Raw genomic sequence first — 16,222 nt, forward strand, 5'->3', positions numbered from 1 at the left:
TGGACTTCATCTTCAGTATTAAACTTAGATAAATATAAATAACATTGATATTAAATATAATTAAAATATATTTTGTAAACCTTAGTTCAGAATTTTACTTTGCATGTTTTGACATGAGTAATATACTGAATTGTTATATCAAAGAAGAGTTTTAAAGATTTAAACATCTATTTTCTTAGGAGAAAATGTCACAAGCAAGACAAATCTGCCCGGAGCGTATAGAAGTAGAAAAATCTGCATCAACTCTGGACAAAGAAATTAATCGATTAAGGCAGCAGATACAGGCAGAACATGCTAGTCATGGAGATCGAGAGGAAATAATGAGGTAAATAGGTGGTAGCTTTTCTGCTTTACTACGTTATTCATGCATATCATCAAGACAAAAAAATGAAAACCATATATACACATCTTAAAATTGAATGAAGTGTTACTATCGCAGGTAGTTATAGCTGAAGTAGTCCTTTATATGTGTGTTATTATCAATAAACAGTAACCTTTTTTCTTCTGAATTATTATTACAAAACTCCTTATGGAATGACATTTTAACATAAAAGCTTTTGTATACCTATAAGGTTCATATAGACATGAAAATGTTCAGCTTCATAAAGAAATGGAAATCAGAATGGAAGCCATTTTTCAAATATTTCAAATTGAATAGGATGAAAATAACACTAATATTCCAGGTCAGTGAGGTTCAGTGAAACAGATATTTTTATATTACTGATAAAAAACAGATGCTCTAGATAATTAGAGCATAGGTTCTGAATTTATCTCAATTTAAATTGCAGTTCTACCACCTACTTATGTGACTTTGGCAAATTATCTAATCTCTGTGAACTTTAATTTTCCCACTCACAAAATGGGTATAATGATAATACTCACCTCAAAGCGTTGTTCTGAAGATTAAATGAAATAATTCGTAAACAATATATAGGAAATATAGTATATTAGTTGTTATCATTAATGTCTTTCTGAAAAGCTTTTAGTGGTATATGTTAATATAGTTCGTCAAAATTTCAAATGGCCAGGTAATTTTGTTGTTATTACATACTCCGGTGGGTACAGATGGTATTTTGATACATACGTACGATGTGTAATGATCAAGTCAGAATATTTAGGATCTCCATCACCTCAAACATTTATTATGTCTTTATGTTGGGAACATTTCAAATCTCCTTATATTGTTGTTAACTAATGTCACCCTACTGTGCTATCAAACAGCAGAACTTATTCTAACTGTGTGGTTGTACCCATTAACCAATCTCTTTTAATTATCCCTCCCACCCCACTGAGACACACACCCTTTGCAGCCTCCGGTACCTCATTCAACTCGCCCTCCATGAAGTCAACTTTTAGCTCCCACATATGAGTGAGAACATGCAAGATTTGTTGTTCTGTGCCTGGCTTACTTCACTTAATACGATGACTTCCAGTTCAATCTATGTTGCTGTAAATGATAAGATTTCCTTCTTTTTTTTGGAGATGGGATTTCACTCTTGTTGCCCAGGCTGGAATGTAATGGTGCGATATTGGCTCACTGCAACCTCCACCTCCCAGATTCAAGCAATTCTCCTGTCTTAGCCTCCCGAATAGCTGGGATTATAGGTGCATGCCACCATCCTCGGCTAATTTTTGTATTTTTAGTAGAGACGGGGTTTCATTATATTGATCAGTCTGGTGTCAACTCCTGACCTCAGGTGATCTACCCGCCTCGGCCTCCCAAAGTGCTGCGATTATAGCCATGGCCACCGGCCTCATTCTTTTTTATAGCTGAATAGTTTTCTGGGGTGTGTGTGTGTGTATGCACATATATATATATATATGCCACATTTTTCTTCATTCATTAATGGACATGTAGGTTGATTACATATCTTGGCTATTGTAAATAGTTGCTTTTTTGATTTAGTGATATATCTTGGAGATCTTATTATTATCAGTACATAGATATTTCCTCATTGTCTTTTATAATTTCACTTTTTAAAAATCTTTTCATGGATAGTTGAGTTTTAATCTAATCTTATGTTATTGCAAATGGGACACAATAACTGAACTTGCATTATTTTGTATGTACTCTGGGTTTTTTTAATAGGATAAACTCTGACCAGATTTCTTTCTAGGGATTGTACTCATTTTGCATTCCCGTTAGCAATATACTAGAGTGCCTATTTCCCTACAGCCTAAACAGTGTGTGACCTTCTTAGATTCTTTTTGCTGATAGATTTCTTAAGAAAAAGAATTAACTATAACTTTAATATTACTTTCTCTTATATTGAGTGAGGTTGAACATCTTTTATTTCTATTTGTTTTTCTATGAACTTTTCATGTACTTTTTTCTCTATTCAGTATATTACATTTCTTAAATTAATTTTGCTATACTTATATATTTGCAGATAATTTTTTGGGTTTTTGTTTTGTTTTGTTTTTCTGAAATGGAGTCTTGCTTTGTCACCCAGGCTGCAGTGCAGTGGTGCAATCTTGTCTCACTGCCACCTCCACCTCCTGGGTTCAAGCGATTATCCTGCCTCAGCCTGACGAGTAGTTGGGATTACAGGCACATACCACCACGTGCAGCTAATTTTTTGTTTTTTTAGTAGAAACGGAGTTTTGCCATGTTGACCACACTGGTCTCATACTCCTGACCTCAAGTGATCACCTGCTGCCGCCTACCAAAGTGATGGGATTACAGGCATGAGCCACCACGCCCAGCTACAGGCAGTTGTTAAAAAATCATCCTGTTTTATTGTGGCTTTATGATGTTCTTTCTGATTTTTGTTGTTAATTTATTCAGTGAATTTAGTAACCTGTGCAAAAGCTATTTATTTTTCTGTGCAAAATCAGTTTTAAGTCTATATTCTGCTAATCACTCACAAATTACATTTCTCTTTCTATTAGTTATAAAATAAAATAATTACAGTAATAATTTAAGAAGCAACTAGAGCTCGAACAAAGTTTTAATCCTAGTAGGTTTTCCCATTTGGAATTAATAGTGTATTGAACAGAGAAATTGCCTAGATTCAGTTGCCATAAACGTGCATCCATTATTATAAATACAGTTGGCTCTTTGTATCCACTGGTTCCATATCCACAGATTCAAACAACCACAGATCAAAAAGACTGGGAGAAAAAACTGAAAACAACAACAAAAGATACAACAGTAAAAAATAATACAAATTTAAAAAACAATACAACAACTATTTACATAGCATTTAAATTGTCTTAAGTATTATATCTCTAGAGATGATTTAAAGTATACAGGAGGATGTATATAGGTTCTATGCAAATACAATGGCATTTATAAAAGGGATCCATGGATTTTGGTATCTGCCCAGGGGGCCTTGGAACCAGGTCCTTCACAGATGCTGAGGGGCAGCTCTATAAAAAATCATAAAACATTATTGAAAGGCCATATATATTTAGCATGTATACATGCACACACACACACACACACACACACATATATACACACACCCACTTTTCTTTAAATTTTTTTTCTGTACCATTCAAGAATAGATTTCATATATTATGACCTTTTATCTCTTAGTACTTCAACATGTTCCCTAAGAATAAGAGTATTTTACATAGCCACAATACCGTTATAAAGTACAGGAAATTTAACATTGATACCTGTGGTTCAATTCCCATGTTTACAGTTCTCCATGTCTTTCCTACGATATCAGATGCAGTCTAGAGTTGTGTATTTCATCTGTCATGCTGTTTTATAGAATGCTCTTTGTTTTGGTTTTATATGATATTTTTTCTCATAATTAGGTTCATATGTGTTCTTGGCCAGGATGCCACAGAAATGATGATGTGTCTTTCTCTGGGTATCACATCCAGAGGCATGTACTCTCTCTCTCTCTCTTTCTTTCTCTCTCTCTCTCTCTCTCTCTCTCTCACTCACTCACTGATGATGTTAATTTTGACCACCCAGTACAAGGTGTTAATTGGTTTTTCCATTATGTGCTTTACAATTTTTTCGTTTGCAACTAATAAACATTCTGTGGGCAGACACTTTGCATCTCTGCCAGGATCCTGCTTTTCATCATGTTTTCACCCCTAGATTTATCATCTGCTAATGATTCTTACCTGGGCTAATCTTTACTATACTGCTTGCAAAATGGGGATTTTTCAATTCTGTTGCATCTGTCATATTTATCAGTCATTTGTAAGGAAGAGCCTACCTTATCTTCAATTTATTTATTAATATATACTTGCCTTTGCAATGTGGACTTTGCAGTTATTGCCAAATACCTCTGCAAGATGTGTTTACAATTTTTTTCTAGTATTTACTAAATTTACTGTGTTCTAAAGTTATTTGGATTAGGTTTTTCTTTCTCTCTTAACTGTTATAGTTATTAATTGACTTAATTTGGAAATGTTTTCATTTGTATTCATTTTACAGATTTTTATTTTACTCAATGGACTGTAGTCAGTTACAGTCCATGCTTATTTTAAGATTTTCCTTTTTTGAGACAGAGTCTCTCTCTTTTGCCCAGGCTGGACTGCAATGGCAGGATCTTGGCTGACTGCAGCCTCTCCCACCCAGGCTCAAGTGATCCTTACACCCCAGCCTCCCAAAGTGCTGGGATTACAGGCATGATCTACTGTATGGCCTATTTTAAGATTTAAATTGTTCCATCTTTGGTCAAATGGAGGCTCTTCAAACTGGTTCCTGCATTTTCTTAACATCCTTTCTTTTTTTTTTTTATTGTAATAGCATTTTTAAACTTTGTGATATAACAAAATGTTTCAGCCCATTCTGTACCTGATCCAGCCTTGTAGTTAGTCACTTCTCCAAAGAGACCTGGTTCCTTTTTGTAAGGAATGAAACCTAAAAACAAAATTTGAATTTTAGGCATGCTAATTGTTGCTGGGGTAGCATTTCTTCCAGCACCTTTCAGTTAACAGAACTGAAAACGTGAGCTTGTATTGGTGTCTCCAATCCCACAAAGGGCTTTTTAACCTCAACCTATTCCTCATTTTTGTCTTTTTTCTTCTCAGGAGGAACCCTGGCTGTCAACAACATTAACATTAACTCAGTTTCACAATAAATATCTATAAAAAGAAAATTATTGAAAAGCATTCAGGCTGGGCGCGGTGGCTCACACCTATAATCCTAGCACTTTGGGAGGCCAAGGCGGGTGGTGGATCACGAGGTCAAGAGATTGAGACCATCCTGGCCAACGTGGTGAAACCCCGTCTCTACTAAAAAATACAAAAATTCGCTGGGCATGGTGGTGCGCTCCTGTAGTCCCAGCTACTTGGGAGGCTGAGGCAGGAGAATTGCTTGAACCCAGGAGGCGGAGGTTGCAGTAAGCCGAGATTGCGCCATTGCACTCCAGCCTGGGTAACGAGCGAAACTCTGTCTCTAAAAAAAAAGAAAAGAAAAGCCTTCAACATGTGTTTGCAGTTCTTTCTCTGATATTTAATAAATTTACTGTGTTCTAAAGTTATTTGGATTAGGTTGATCTTTCTTTATTGTTTTAGTTATTAATTGACTTGATTTAGAAATGTTTTTGTTTATATTCAGTTTTAGATTTCTCTCATCCTTGTTTATTTAATTTGTCTTTGGGGGTATATGTAGAAATGAACATGTTTTCACAAGTCAAATCCATAAACAAAAGTATATTCAGGATAGTGTTCTCCCTCTCTCATCCTTTCCACCCTATTTCCCCCAGCCCCCTCCCTATAGGCAACAGTTTTTTTTTTTTATTTTCTATCGTTCATGTTTTTTGTTTGTTTGTGGAAGTAAGCTGATTCATACGTGTTTTCGTTTTTCCATGGTTCCTCTACTTTCTTTCATAAAAGGTAATTAACTGCCTTGCTTTTATCATTCACCAGCGTACCTGGAAATTACTCTTTATCAGTTCATTGAGATATTCCTCATTCTTTTTACAGCTTCATTGTACTCTCTTTTGTGAGTCTGCACACACACATTGATCTGTGCCATAGTTGATTCAGTCATTTTGTATGTGTGTGCATTTTGATTATTTCCAGTATTTTGCAGTTACAGATAATGCTGCAATGAATTATCTTACGCATGCAAACATTTTCAGGCTGAATAGAAAAAATATTAGAACTAACTGTATGCTGTTTATCAAAATACACTTCAGATATTAACATACGACAGAGAAGATCCTAAGTAAAATGTGGTAAAAGATACACCATGCAAACATTAGTCAAAAGAAAGCTGATTAAGCTGTAATAATAACACGATAGACTTTATGCAAGAAATATTACTAGAGGCCGAAAGGGCCATTTCATAGTTATAAAAGTTATTTTAAAAAATATTTAAATTTGTATGTACCTAATAACATAGCTTCAAAATACATAAAAATTGGGAAAACTCAAAGACAGAAGAATTGACAATTAGAGTTGGAAATTTTAATAAACCTTTCTTAGTAATGGATAGAACAATCAGATGAAAAGTCAGTAAGGCGATATAAGATTTAACTTACACAACCAAATTGACCTAATTGGCAGAGCTGTAGAACATTGTGCCAAACTATCACAGATATTGTTTTGAAGTACACGTGGAACATTTACCAAACTGGACCATTTTCCTGGCAGTAATACAAGTCTCAACAAATTTCAGAGGATTGATGTCATACAGAATATATTGTAAAATGGAATTACAGAAAATTATCTTCAGGCTATGTGTATATAGTGTATATAAAACATAAATGCATTTTTTGTGTTTAGATTTGGGTCCCATCTCCAAGATATCTCATCTATATGCCAGTATTCTAAAATATTAGCATGGAGCAATGTTTGTATATATGGAATCATCAGAAAGTGAAGGTGTTACCGTCTTAGCCATCCATGCATGTATAGTCTGGTTATGCGGCATCATCTTCATTCCTGACTCATATGCTTCCTATAAGCAGTCATTTTCTTATACTTATTCATACATAAGTACTTAGTAAAAAAGGTGACATACATATCTAGTGTTTATGTATGTCATACATGTACAGAAAAGGTATGTCACAGCTGAAGGGGGCTAGGAAGTTCTCTTTTCCCTTGCAGACACTGAGTAAATAGACTGCATTGCGTGCCTGCATTTTGACTGCAACCTGTCCCATGAAGTTACGTGTGGAATTTTTCACTTGTGGTGTCATATCAGTGCTCAAAATGTTTCAGTTTTTGAAGCATTTTGAATTTAAGATTTTTGGTTTGTTTTTTGAGAAAGAGTCTCACTCTGTTGCCCATGCTGGAGTGCTGCAGCACGATCTTGTCTGACTGCAACTCAGCCTCCTGGGTTCCAGCGATTCTCCTGCTCAGCCTCTTGAGAAGCTGGGATTACCAGAGCCTGCCACCACGCCCAGCTTATTTTTGTATTTTTAATAGAGGCAGGGTTTCACCATGTTGGCCAGGGAGGTCTCAAACTCTTCACCTCACATGATTCTCCCGCCTTTGCCTCCCAAAATGCTGGGATTACAGGCATGAGATACCATAGCTGGCCAAATTTCAGATTTTTGGATTAGGAATGCTCAATGTGTATGAGACAGAATACTTTTTCCCCAACTTTGCCAACAAAGTATATAGTGTATAATTAAGCTTTTTAATTTGTGCCTGTCTGATGGCTTAGAAATGGCATATTAATGTAACTTTAATTATATTCCATCATTATGAATAAAACATTTTTTCATATATTTAAGAATCATTTTTATACTTTGTGAATTACCTTCTATTTTAAAATTATTTTTCTATAGTGTTTTTTCCTCAAAGTTTGTTTTTAACATATATATGTTAGAAATATTAACTAAATATGGCAAATTTTTCTGTTAATCATTTCTTCTTTGAATTCGTATATATGTATATTTTACCATGAAAAGATTAAATTTATTTAGTTCAATTTGTCAGTCTTTGATTACATCTGGATTTTGGGTCATAGTTAAAATGCTTTTCTCTCCATTTAGGTTATAAAGGTATTCACCTATGACTTTTGTTCTTTTTTATTACTTTTTCCACCTGTTCTAATTACCTATGATTGATTTTAGTACTTCTGCATGTACATTTTAAAATGTGGTATTTGTGTTTTATTTAGAGTTTATTTTCATGTATGCTGTGAGGAATGATTTTGTTTTTTTACACTTGACCACACAGCCATTTGAAAAGCTGTTTGTTTTCTTGCTTGAGAATGGCATGTATGAATATTTTCTGTGTTTTGCAGGTTGATAAGAATTTGTCTTTAGCTTTTATGTTTGAAGGATATTTTGACCTAATAGAAAACTCCTGGCTTGTGCTTTTTCTCCTGGGCATCTTTTTATGACGGTGTTTGTCTAGTATGTCCTATAACTTGTCCAGAATCATTGTTAAACATTGTGCTTTTTCAATATGTAGATTTGTCTTTTGGTTCTTAAAAATTTTGTTGAATTTTATTTTAAAATACGTTGTTTCATTGTTTTGCTTTTTTTTTCCAAGGTCTTCAGTTATATTGGCTCTCTGTATCTTCTCTAGTTATTCTACCTAACAATTTTGTCTGATTTTTTTATTTTTCTTGATTTTCTCATTTATGTTCTTTATTTCCATCAGTGTGTTTTCCATGTTTCTGTTTTCTCCTATGCATCTTCTCATTTTGTCTTCATATCTGTGTGTATTGTTTTTGTGGGGGAATTCTAGCCCTCTTACCTTCCTGACCATGGGTTCTTTTGCTTTACCTACTCTTGTCTGATTATCACCTTCTGTTGTTTATCTATTCCTTCAGTTCTTTTATGTCTGCCCTGAGGTATTCCTTCCTGGTAGCACTTGTCTAATGTTTTTGTTTGTTTTTATTTTTTAAGACAGGCTCTTGCTCTGTCACCGAGGCTGGAGTGCAGTGGTTCAAGCATGGCTCACTGCAGCCTTGAACTTCTGGATTCAAGTGATCCTGTGCCTCACCCTCCTGAGTAGCTGGGACCACAGGCATATGCCGCCACTCCTGGCTAATTTTTATTTTATTATTTGTAGGGACAGAGTCTTGCTATATTGTACAAGCTGGTCTCTAATTCCTGGACTCAAATTATCCTCCCATCTTGGCCTTCCAAAGTGCTGGGATTACAGGCATGAAGCCACTACACCTGGCCTCTTGTTTTTTTTTTAATTCATGGTGTTCAGTTATAGTTTTCATCTGCTTTGTGGCAACACTGTTCTGATGTTTTCTTTGTCAATAGGAGAGTTTTGCCGTTCTTTTTCATCTTTTTCCCATAAATATCTTTGGATGCTGTGCCAATGCGTTTTTGTTACTTATTTTTTAGTTAGTTGATTTTTCCTGGGCCAGTTATTTGAAGGAGAATGGGAATGCGTTTTTGTTAACTTATTTTTTAATTAGTTGAATTTTCCTGGGCCAGTTATTTGAAGGAAAATGGGAAAGGTAGCTATGGGAGCCTCAACCAGGGTTGTCTTTCATACTAGTTGAGTTATAGGCTTGACACAGTAATAGGCTGTTGCCTTTTGAAATGTCACTCTGAGTAGCCTTGTCATCTTTGCTTCTTTGATCTTACCTTGTTTACCACAGGGGAGGATGGTTTCTAATGCTGGCTTGAATTCTTTTTTCTTTTATTGGTATCTGTCTCTAAAGGAAACCTTTCTTCCAGTGTGACCCCTTCCTTTTTAGAAGGTATGTTTTTGCTAGCATTCTCTAAGATCTGCCACCTCTAGGCCCCACCTGGGCACTTGCTGTCATACTGTCTCTGCCTTCTCTAGGGCTTGGACTTTGTTCCTTCTCTGTCCAGGTAGCACTCTCATTCTGTACCACCCTTTCATTCTGGGAGTACAGTTTGACTGGAAATGTATGAAATTGACTGCTGCTAGGCCCCCTTAGTACTCTCTGTCCCTTCCAGTTATTCCCATTTCAATCTCTTTGAGATTTTACTCTTACTATGTTTTTTTATGTGTGGGATACTTTTACTTAATATTTTGTTTTTATAATAGGCAGTACCAAGAAGCAAGAGAGACCTATCTTGATCTGGATAATAAAGTAAGGACTTTAAAAAAGTTTATTAAATTACTGGGAGAAATCATGACCCACAGATTCAAAACATATCAACAATTTAGAAGGTAAGTACATTGAAAAATATTACTATATATTATACATTTTTGTTTCCTTGTTTTTACATTATTTATGTCATTCTGTTATAGCGAAGACTATTCATGCTTGCTTTGTTATTCAGTACTTCAGATTCTATAATTTAATCAGAGAATTCCTAATCTGAAGGGATCTTTATAGTCAGCTTATCCAACTTTTCCACTTTGTTAGATACTCTTTATGAGGTCATTCACAGATGACTGACTATTCATCCTTTGAAAGAGAACTCATTAGTTCTAGTGGTCACTTTATATCTCTATGTCATAGTTTGTTTAATTTTTGCAGTATTTCAAACTTTTTCATTATTAATCTCTATAGTGATCTGTCATCAGTGATCTTTGTTACTATTGAAATTGTTTTCATGTCCCACAAACTGTGCCCATATAAGACAGCTTGTTTTACCCTTGGCCATTGCATGTTTTTAATGGATACAAGCATTTGGTAGGAACTGTAAAGGTAGTATCTCATTTGGCTTACCATAATCTACTAGAAAGATGTAGGTCCATGAATGCAGAAACTCTTGTTTTGTTTACTGCTGTATCTCCAGTGCCTATAACCATACCTTATATATAGTAGCACTTGATATATATTGGTTGGATAAATGAATACAGAGTTAGGGAAACTGGATATTATTAACATATCCAGAGATGTTCAGACTCAAAGGGATAGAATTGACTCACAAGTGACAGAAATAAACTAGAGGATAATTGTTAGGGAGGGATGGCCCTTTAATATACATGAATCCAAGACAGCCCTAGTCCTTTCATTTGTCTCTGTTTTTCTCCAGGTAAATTCTCTCAGTAATACGCTTTTTTAAACTGTTTTTATATCCAAAACTCTTCAATCTTAAGACTATACAAATTTTTTTTAATGTACCTAGCTCTAGTACATTGACCATATTCCTCAACTGTAGGTTAGATTTTTGAAGTTCCTGTTTTAGCTTTAGAAACAAGAATTAAAAAGTACTCATTTGTACTCCTTTGAGGCTACTTTTAAGCCTTGTTAGATGAGATTAGAGCAGCCGTTGATTGCGGGCCAATTTTTTTCCTACCTCTGAGGCAGTGCTATTCTGAGTACTCTACTAATATCTTGTGAATCACGAGGTTTTCGCTCTAGCCAGTAAGAACATGAACTATTCGTGGTTGTCTGTGAGCTGTGGGAATTACTTCTATTTCCTTTGGATATTTCTTTTCCCAGCCTCAAATGGTGTCCTCACATATATGCACTGACCAGTACTCTGCTCAAGACTGGAACAGAACCCCTTGTAGATCCTCTGGAGTTGCTTTGGCCTCCTCAGACTCCCAGCTCCATCTCCTCAAACAGGAACAACAGCTCTACCTAGGCTTCTACTCTTTTGTACTCTTTCAATGAGTAGCAATGTGGGGCATTGATAGGGTCCAATTTGTTTGTTTCCTGTCTTTCAGAGATCATTTGACTAGAACTAGTAGGCAGTTCTAGTCAAATGATCTGATAGTCACTATCTGATAGCCAGAGTCTGAAAACCTCCAGAGTTTGGAAGAAGTTAATTCCAACCCTCATGGATGTCTTTGAGGGATTCAGTGAAGGAAGTAACTGCAGATATGGTGGAAGTAGCAGGAAAACTAGAATGAGATGTGGAGCCTGAAGATAGCCAGAGTCTGAAAATGCTTACTTGATATGTTTTGTCTAGTTTTGTTGTTTCAGGCAGAAGAATAAACCTAATCTCTATTACTACATGAATCTGTTCCAGATGTAGTAGGATTTATTTTTGTATCATTACTCAGAAATTTGTATTTAAAAGGTTTTTTGTAAAGTACTGATTTTACAGTTTACAGGCATACCTCATTTTACTACAGTTCATTTTATTGCACTTCACAAATATTGCATTTTTTACATATTAAAGGTTTATGGCAAGCCTGCTTCAAGCAAGTCTGTTAGTACCATTTATCCAACAGCATGTGATCACTTTATGTCTCTGTGTCATATTTTAATTTTTACAGTATTTCAGACTTTTTCACTATTATTAATCTGTTGTAGTGATCTGTCATCAGTGATCTTTATTACTATTGAAATTGTTTTCCAGTGCCATAAACTGTGCACGTATAATACAGCAAACTTAATAAATGTTGTGTCTGTTCTTCCTGCTCCACTGACTGGCCATTCATTCCCTCATCTCTGTCTGTCCTTGGACCTCTCTATTCCCTGAGACACAACAGTATTGAAATTAAGCTAATCAATAGCCTTACAGTGACCTCTGAGTGTCCAAGTGAAAGGAAGAGTAGCATTTCTGTCACTTTAAATCAAAAGCTAGAAATGATTAAGCTTACTGAGGAAGGTACGTCAAAAGCCAAGATAAGCCCAAAGCTAGGCCTCTTATGCCAGTTAGCCAAGTTGTAAATGCAAAGGAAAAGTTCTTGAAGGAAATTAAAGGTGCTATTCCAGTGAACACACTAATGAAAAGAAAATCAAATAGCCTTATTGTTGATGTGAAGAACGTTTTCATGGTCTGGATAGGAGATCAAAGCAGCCACAGCATTCCCTTAAGTGAAGACCTAATCCAGAGCAATTCCCTAACTCTCCAGTTTGATGAAAGCTGAGAAAGGTAAGGAAGCTGCAGAAGAAAAGTATGACGCCAGCAGAGGTTTGCTCCTGAGGTTGAAGGAAAGGCTTTCTTTTTAAGATAAAAGTGCAAGGTGAAACAGCAAGTGCTGATGTAGAAGCTACACGTTCTCCAGAAATTCTGACTAAGATAACTGATGAAAGTGGCTACACCAAACAACGGATTTTCAACACAGACAAAACAGCCTTGTATTAGAAGAAGATACCGTCTAGGACTTTCATAGCTGGAAAGGAGAAGTCAATGCCTGGCTTCACAGGATAGGCCAAAATCTCTTGTTAGAGGCAAATCCAGCCAGTGACTTTAAGTTTAAGCCGATGTTTATTTACCATTCTGAAAATCCTAGACTCTTAAGAATTCTGCTAAATCTACTTTGCCTGTGCTCTACAAATGGAAAAACAAAGCTTGATGAGAGCACATCTGTTTACAGCATCATGGCTTACTGAATATTTGAAGCCCACTATGGAGTCCTACATCTCAGAAAAAAACTTTTTTTTCAAAATGTTACTGCTCATGGACAGTGCACCTGGTCACCCAAGAGCTGATAAGATATACAAGAAGATTAATGTTTTTATGCCTACTAAAAAAACATCCATTCTGTAACCCATAGATCAAGGAATAATTTTAATTTTCAAGTCTTGTATTCAAGAAATACATTTTTAAGACAATAGTTACCATAGATAGTGATTCCTCTAATAGATCTTGACAAAATAAATTGAAAACCTTCTGGAAAGGACTCATCATTCTAGATACCATTAAGAACATTCATGATTCATGGGAGGAAGTCAAAATATCAACATTAACAAGAGTTTGGAAGAAGTTATTCCAGCCTTCATTGATGTCTTTGAGGGATTCAGTGGAGGAAGTAACTGCAGATATGGTGGAAGTAGCAAGAGAACTAGAATTAGATGTGGAGCCTGAAGATGCGACTGCTTGCTACAGTCTAATCTCATGATAAAACTTTAACAAATGAGGGGTTACTTATGGAAGAGCAAAGAAAACAGTTTCTTGAAATGGAATCTACTGGTGAAGATCCTGGAACATTGTTGAAATGACAACAAAGTCTTTAGAATATCACATAAAATAATAAAGCAGGACAGAGTTTGAGAGGGTTGACTCCAACTTTGGAAGAAATTCTCTGGGTAAAGTGTTATCAAACAGCATCACATGCTGCAGAGAAATCTTTCATGAAAGAGTTAGTCGATACGGCAAACTTTATTGTTGTCTTGTTTTAAGAAACTGCCAAGGACACCCCTTCAACAGCCAACACCCTGATCAGTCAACAGCAATCAACATCAAGGCAAGATCCCCCACTAGCAAAAAAGATTATGACACTGAAGACTCAGATGATTGTTAGCACTTTTTAGCAATATAAAGTATTTTTAAATTAAGGTATGTATACATAGTCTTCAGATGTGCTATTGCACACTTTAAATAGACTACAGTATAGTATAAACAAAACTTTTGTATGCAGTGGGAAACCAAACAATGTGTGTAACTCCCTTTATTGCAATAGTCACTTTTTTGTGGTGGTCTGGAGCAAGCTGCAGTATTTCTGAAGTGTCTGAATTACCTTCATATGATTCTTCACCACTGACTATTTCATATTGTTTACTCAATCTTAGGAGGAGAGTTAAGATGATCTAATTTTTTAAATTGTTTATGTCTTTACTCTGGGGAACTTTGCCGTTTTATGACAACAATCTTTTAGCAATAAATGAATACATATCTGTATTGAAGGAAACATTAACAGAAAACTCTGAAAACTAGCTAGCAATGGTTGCTGTGGAAGCAAAAGGAAACTCAGGATATCAGTGATTTCCAGTGTGGGAATTTAATGCAGTTTAGGGAGGGAAATAGGAGGGAAAAGAGTACCAGAGAAATGAGCCATAGACTTACTAGGGAGCAAAGATGTTAGGAAACCATGGCCGGTGACTTACCTTGCAGATCTTATTTTCTAAATACCATTCCCTACTAAAAGATACCAGGGCTCCATGGAAAAATGGCAGATTCTAGAGCTGGGGAGGGAAAGTACAGATGAGGCTCATGCTATGCCAGAAAGGAAGGAAGGGCTAAAAACAAAAGATAGGGAGTCATGTTAAAGGACACACGATCCAGCTTGAAGGAGTGCCCATTAGAAAAATCTGGGGCAGTTTGATGATCACAGTAAGATAGTAATAGATGGTGTGACTTATGTAAAAATGAAGCCAGTGAATAAGACTCCCTAACAATAGAAAGTTAGATAAGGAAATAAAGAATTGAGGAAGAATGGAAAGTTTTTTCTTATAGTAAAATGCCATCTGATATATAGAGAAGGAATGTTGGGGCAAGCAATGTATAAGGCTTTAGAGGTACACCAATGCTTAAGAGAGTGCCTTTAGCTTTTTTGCTACTGTGAAGTTGGGAGGAGGCAAATAGATAGTTTGTCCATTTATTTTATCACCATTAGAGTTAATCCTCTCAAGGACAAGATATCTTTATATAATGTATTAAGGTAATGCCTTATATTATTAATTAGCTGAATGACATACATTCCTAAGCACTGACTGTGGTATAATGGGTTATATTAAATGGGGGATGACAGTTAATTTGTTTCACTAATTTTTTTAATTATAAAAGTAAATGAACTGGTGAAAATGTATGGGCATAAATGAATATAAAGATACAAGGAAAAAATATTACCTAAAACCCAACTATTAAATGAGTAACCAATGTTTCCATTTTAGCATATTTCCATCTGGTTTTCTAACATACTTAGATCATGCTGAATATACTTCTTTAAAAAATATTTGCCGTCTTTTTAATGTGCCCAATTTTTAAATTTCAAGGTGTTTGACTTTACGATGCAAATTGTACTTTGACAACTTACTATCTCAGCGGGCCTATTGTGGAAAAATGAATTTTGACCACAAGAATGAAACCCTAAGTATATCTGTAAGTATCCTAATTCTTTGCATCTTAATCAATAGAAAAACTAGTTGTTTTTTTTTATTTATGTTGGGATTTTTTTTAGAGACAGAGTATTACTCTGTTGACCAGGCTGGAGTACAGTGGTAGCATCATAGCTCACCGTAACCTTGAACCTTGAACTCATGGGCTCAAAGTGATCCTCCTGCCTCAGTCTCACAAGTAGCTAAGAGTAGCTAACTTTTTTTTTTTTGGTAGAGACAAGGTCTCACTGTTGCCCAAGCTGGTTTCAAATTCCTAGCCTCAAGCAATTCTCCCGCCTTGTTCTCAGAGAATGCTAGGATTATCAGTGTAAGCCACCATGCCCAGCCTACTGCTTTGTTAAAACATTGATAAACTTTAACCTGTTGTCTTTGAAACAAATAATTTATTTTTAAGTTAAGGATGGTCTTTGCCAAAATTGATCTTACTAAATAAAGCTGCTAGTGTAGATTTTATTTTTAGGCAAACACATTATTTTCCTAGGATGATAACTGGGAATTTTTTTTCAGTTACAAGTATTTACCTTGTCTTTCTACTCCACTAGTTCCTTTTTAAAATTTACACAGCATTTTAAATTATTCAAGGCATTACGGAAAGTACATAGTCTTCAG

The 16,222-nt window shown here is 35.5% G+C and overlaps 1 protein-coding gene across 7 annotated transcripts in view; it reads left to right on the forward strand.

Annotated features, from left to right (window-relative positions):
• SMC6 (structural maintenance of chromosomes 6) overlaps positions 1-16,222 on the forward strand; it is a 138,158-nt gene that overhangs the window by 107,936 nt on the left and 14,000 nt on the right. For 6 of the 7 annotated variants that reach the window (XM_078349918.1, XM_035273153.3, XM_008981110.5 and 3 more), the window contains 3 exons: positions 180-325; positions 9,913-10,038; positions 15,491-15,596. In XM_078349918.1, the coding sequence (XP_078206044.1) occupies positions 180-325; positions 9,913-10,038; positions 15,491-15,596 (378 nt within the window). Of the gene's footprint in view, positions 1-179; positions 326-5,001; positions 5,454-9,912; positions 10,039-15,490; positions 15,597-16,222 lie in introns of those variants that run through there. The other variant, XM_078349922.1, reaches the window with a different exon arrangement.

The sequence above is a fragment of the Callithrix jacchus genome, chromosome 14 (assembly GCF_049354715.1).
Source record: "Callithrix jacchus isolate 240 chromosome 14, calJac240_pri, whole genome shotgun sequence".
In the NCBI taxonomy this organism is placed as follows: domain Eukaryota; kingdom Metazoa; phylum Chordata; class Mammalia; order Primates; family Cebidae; genus Callithrix; species Callithrix jacchus.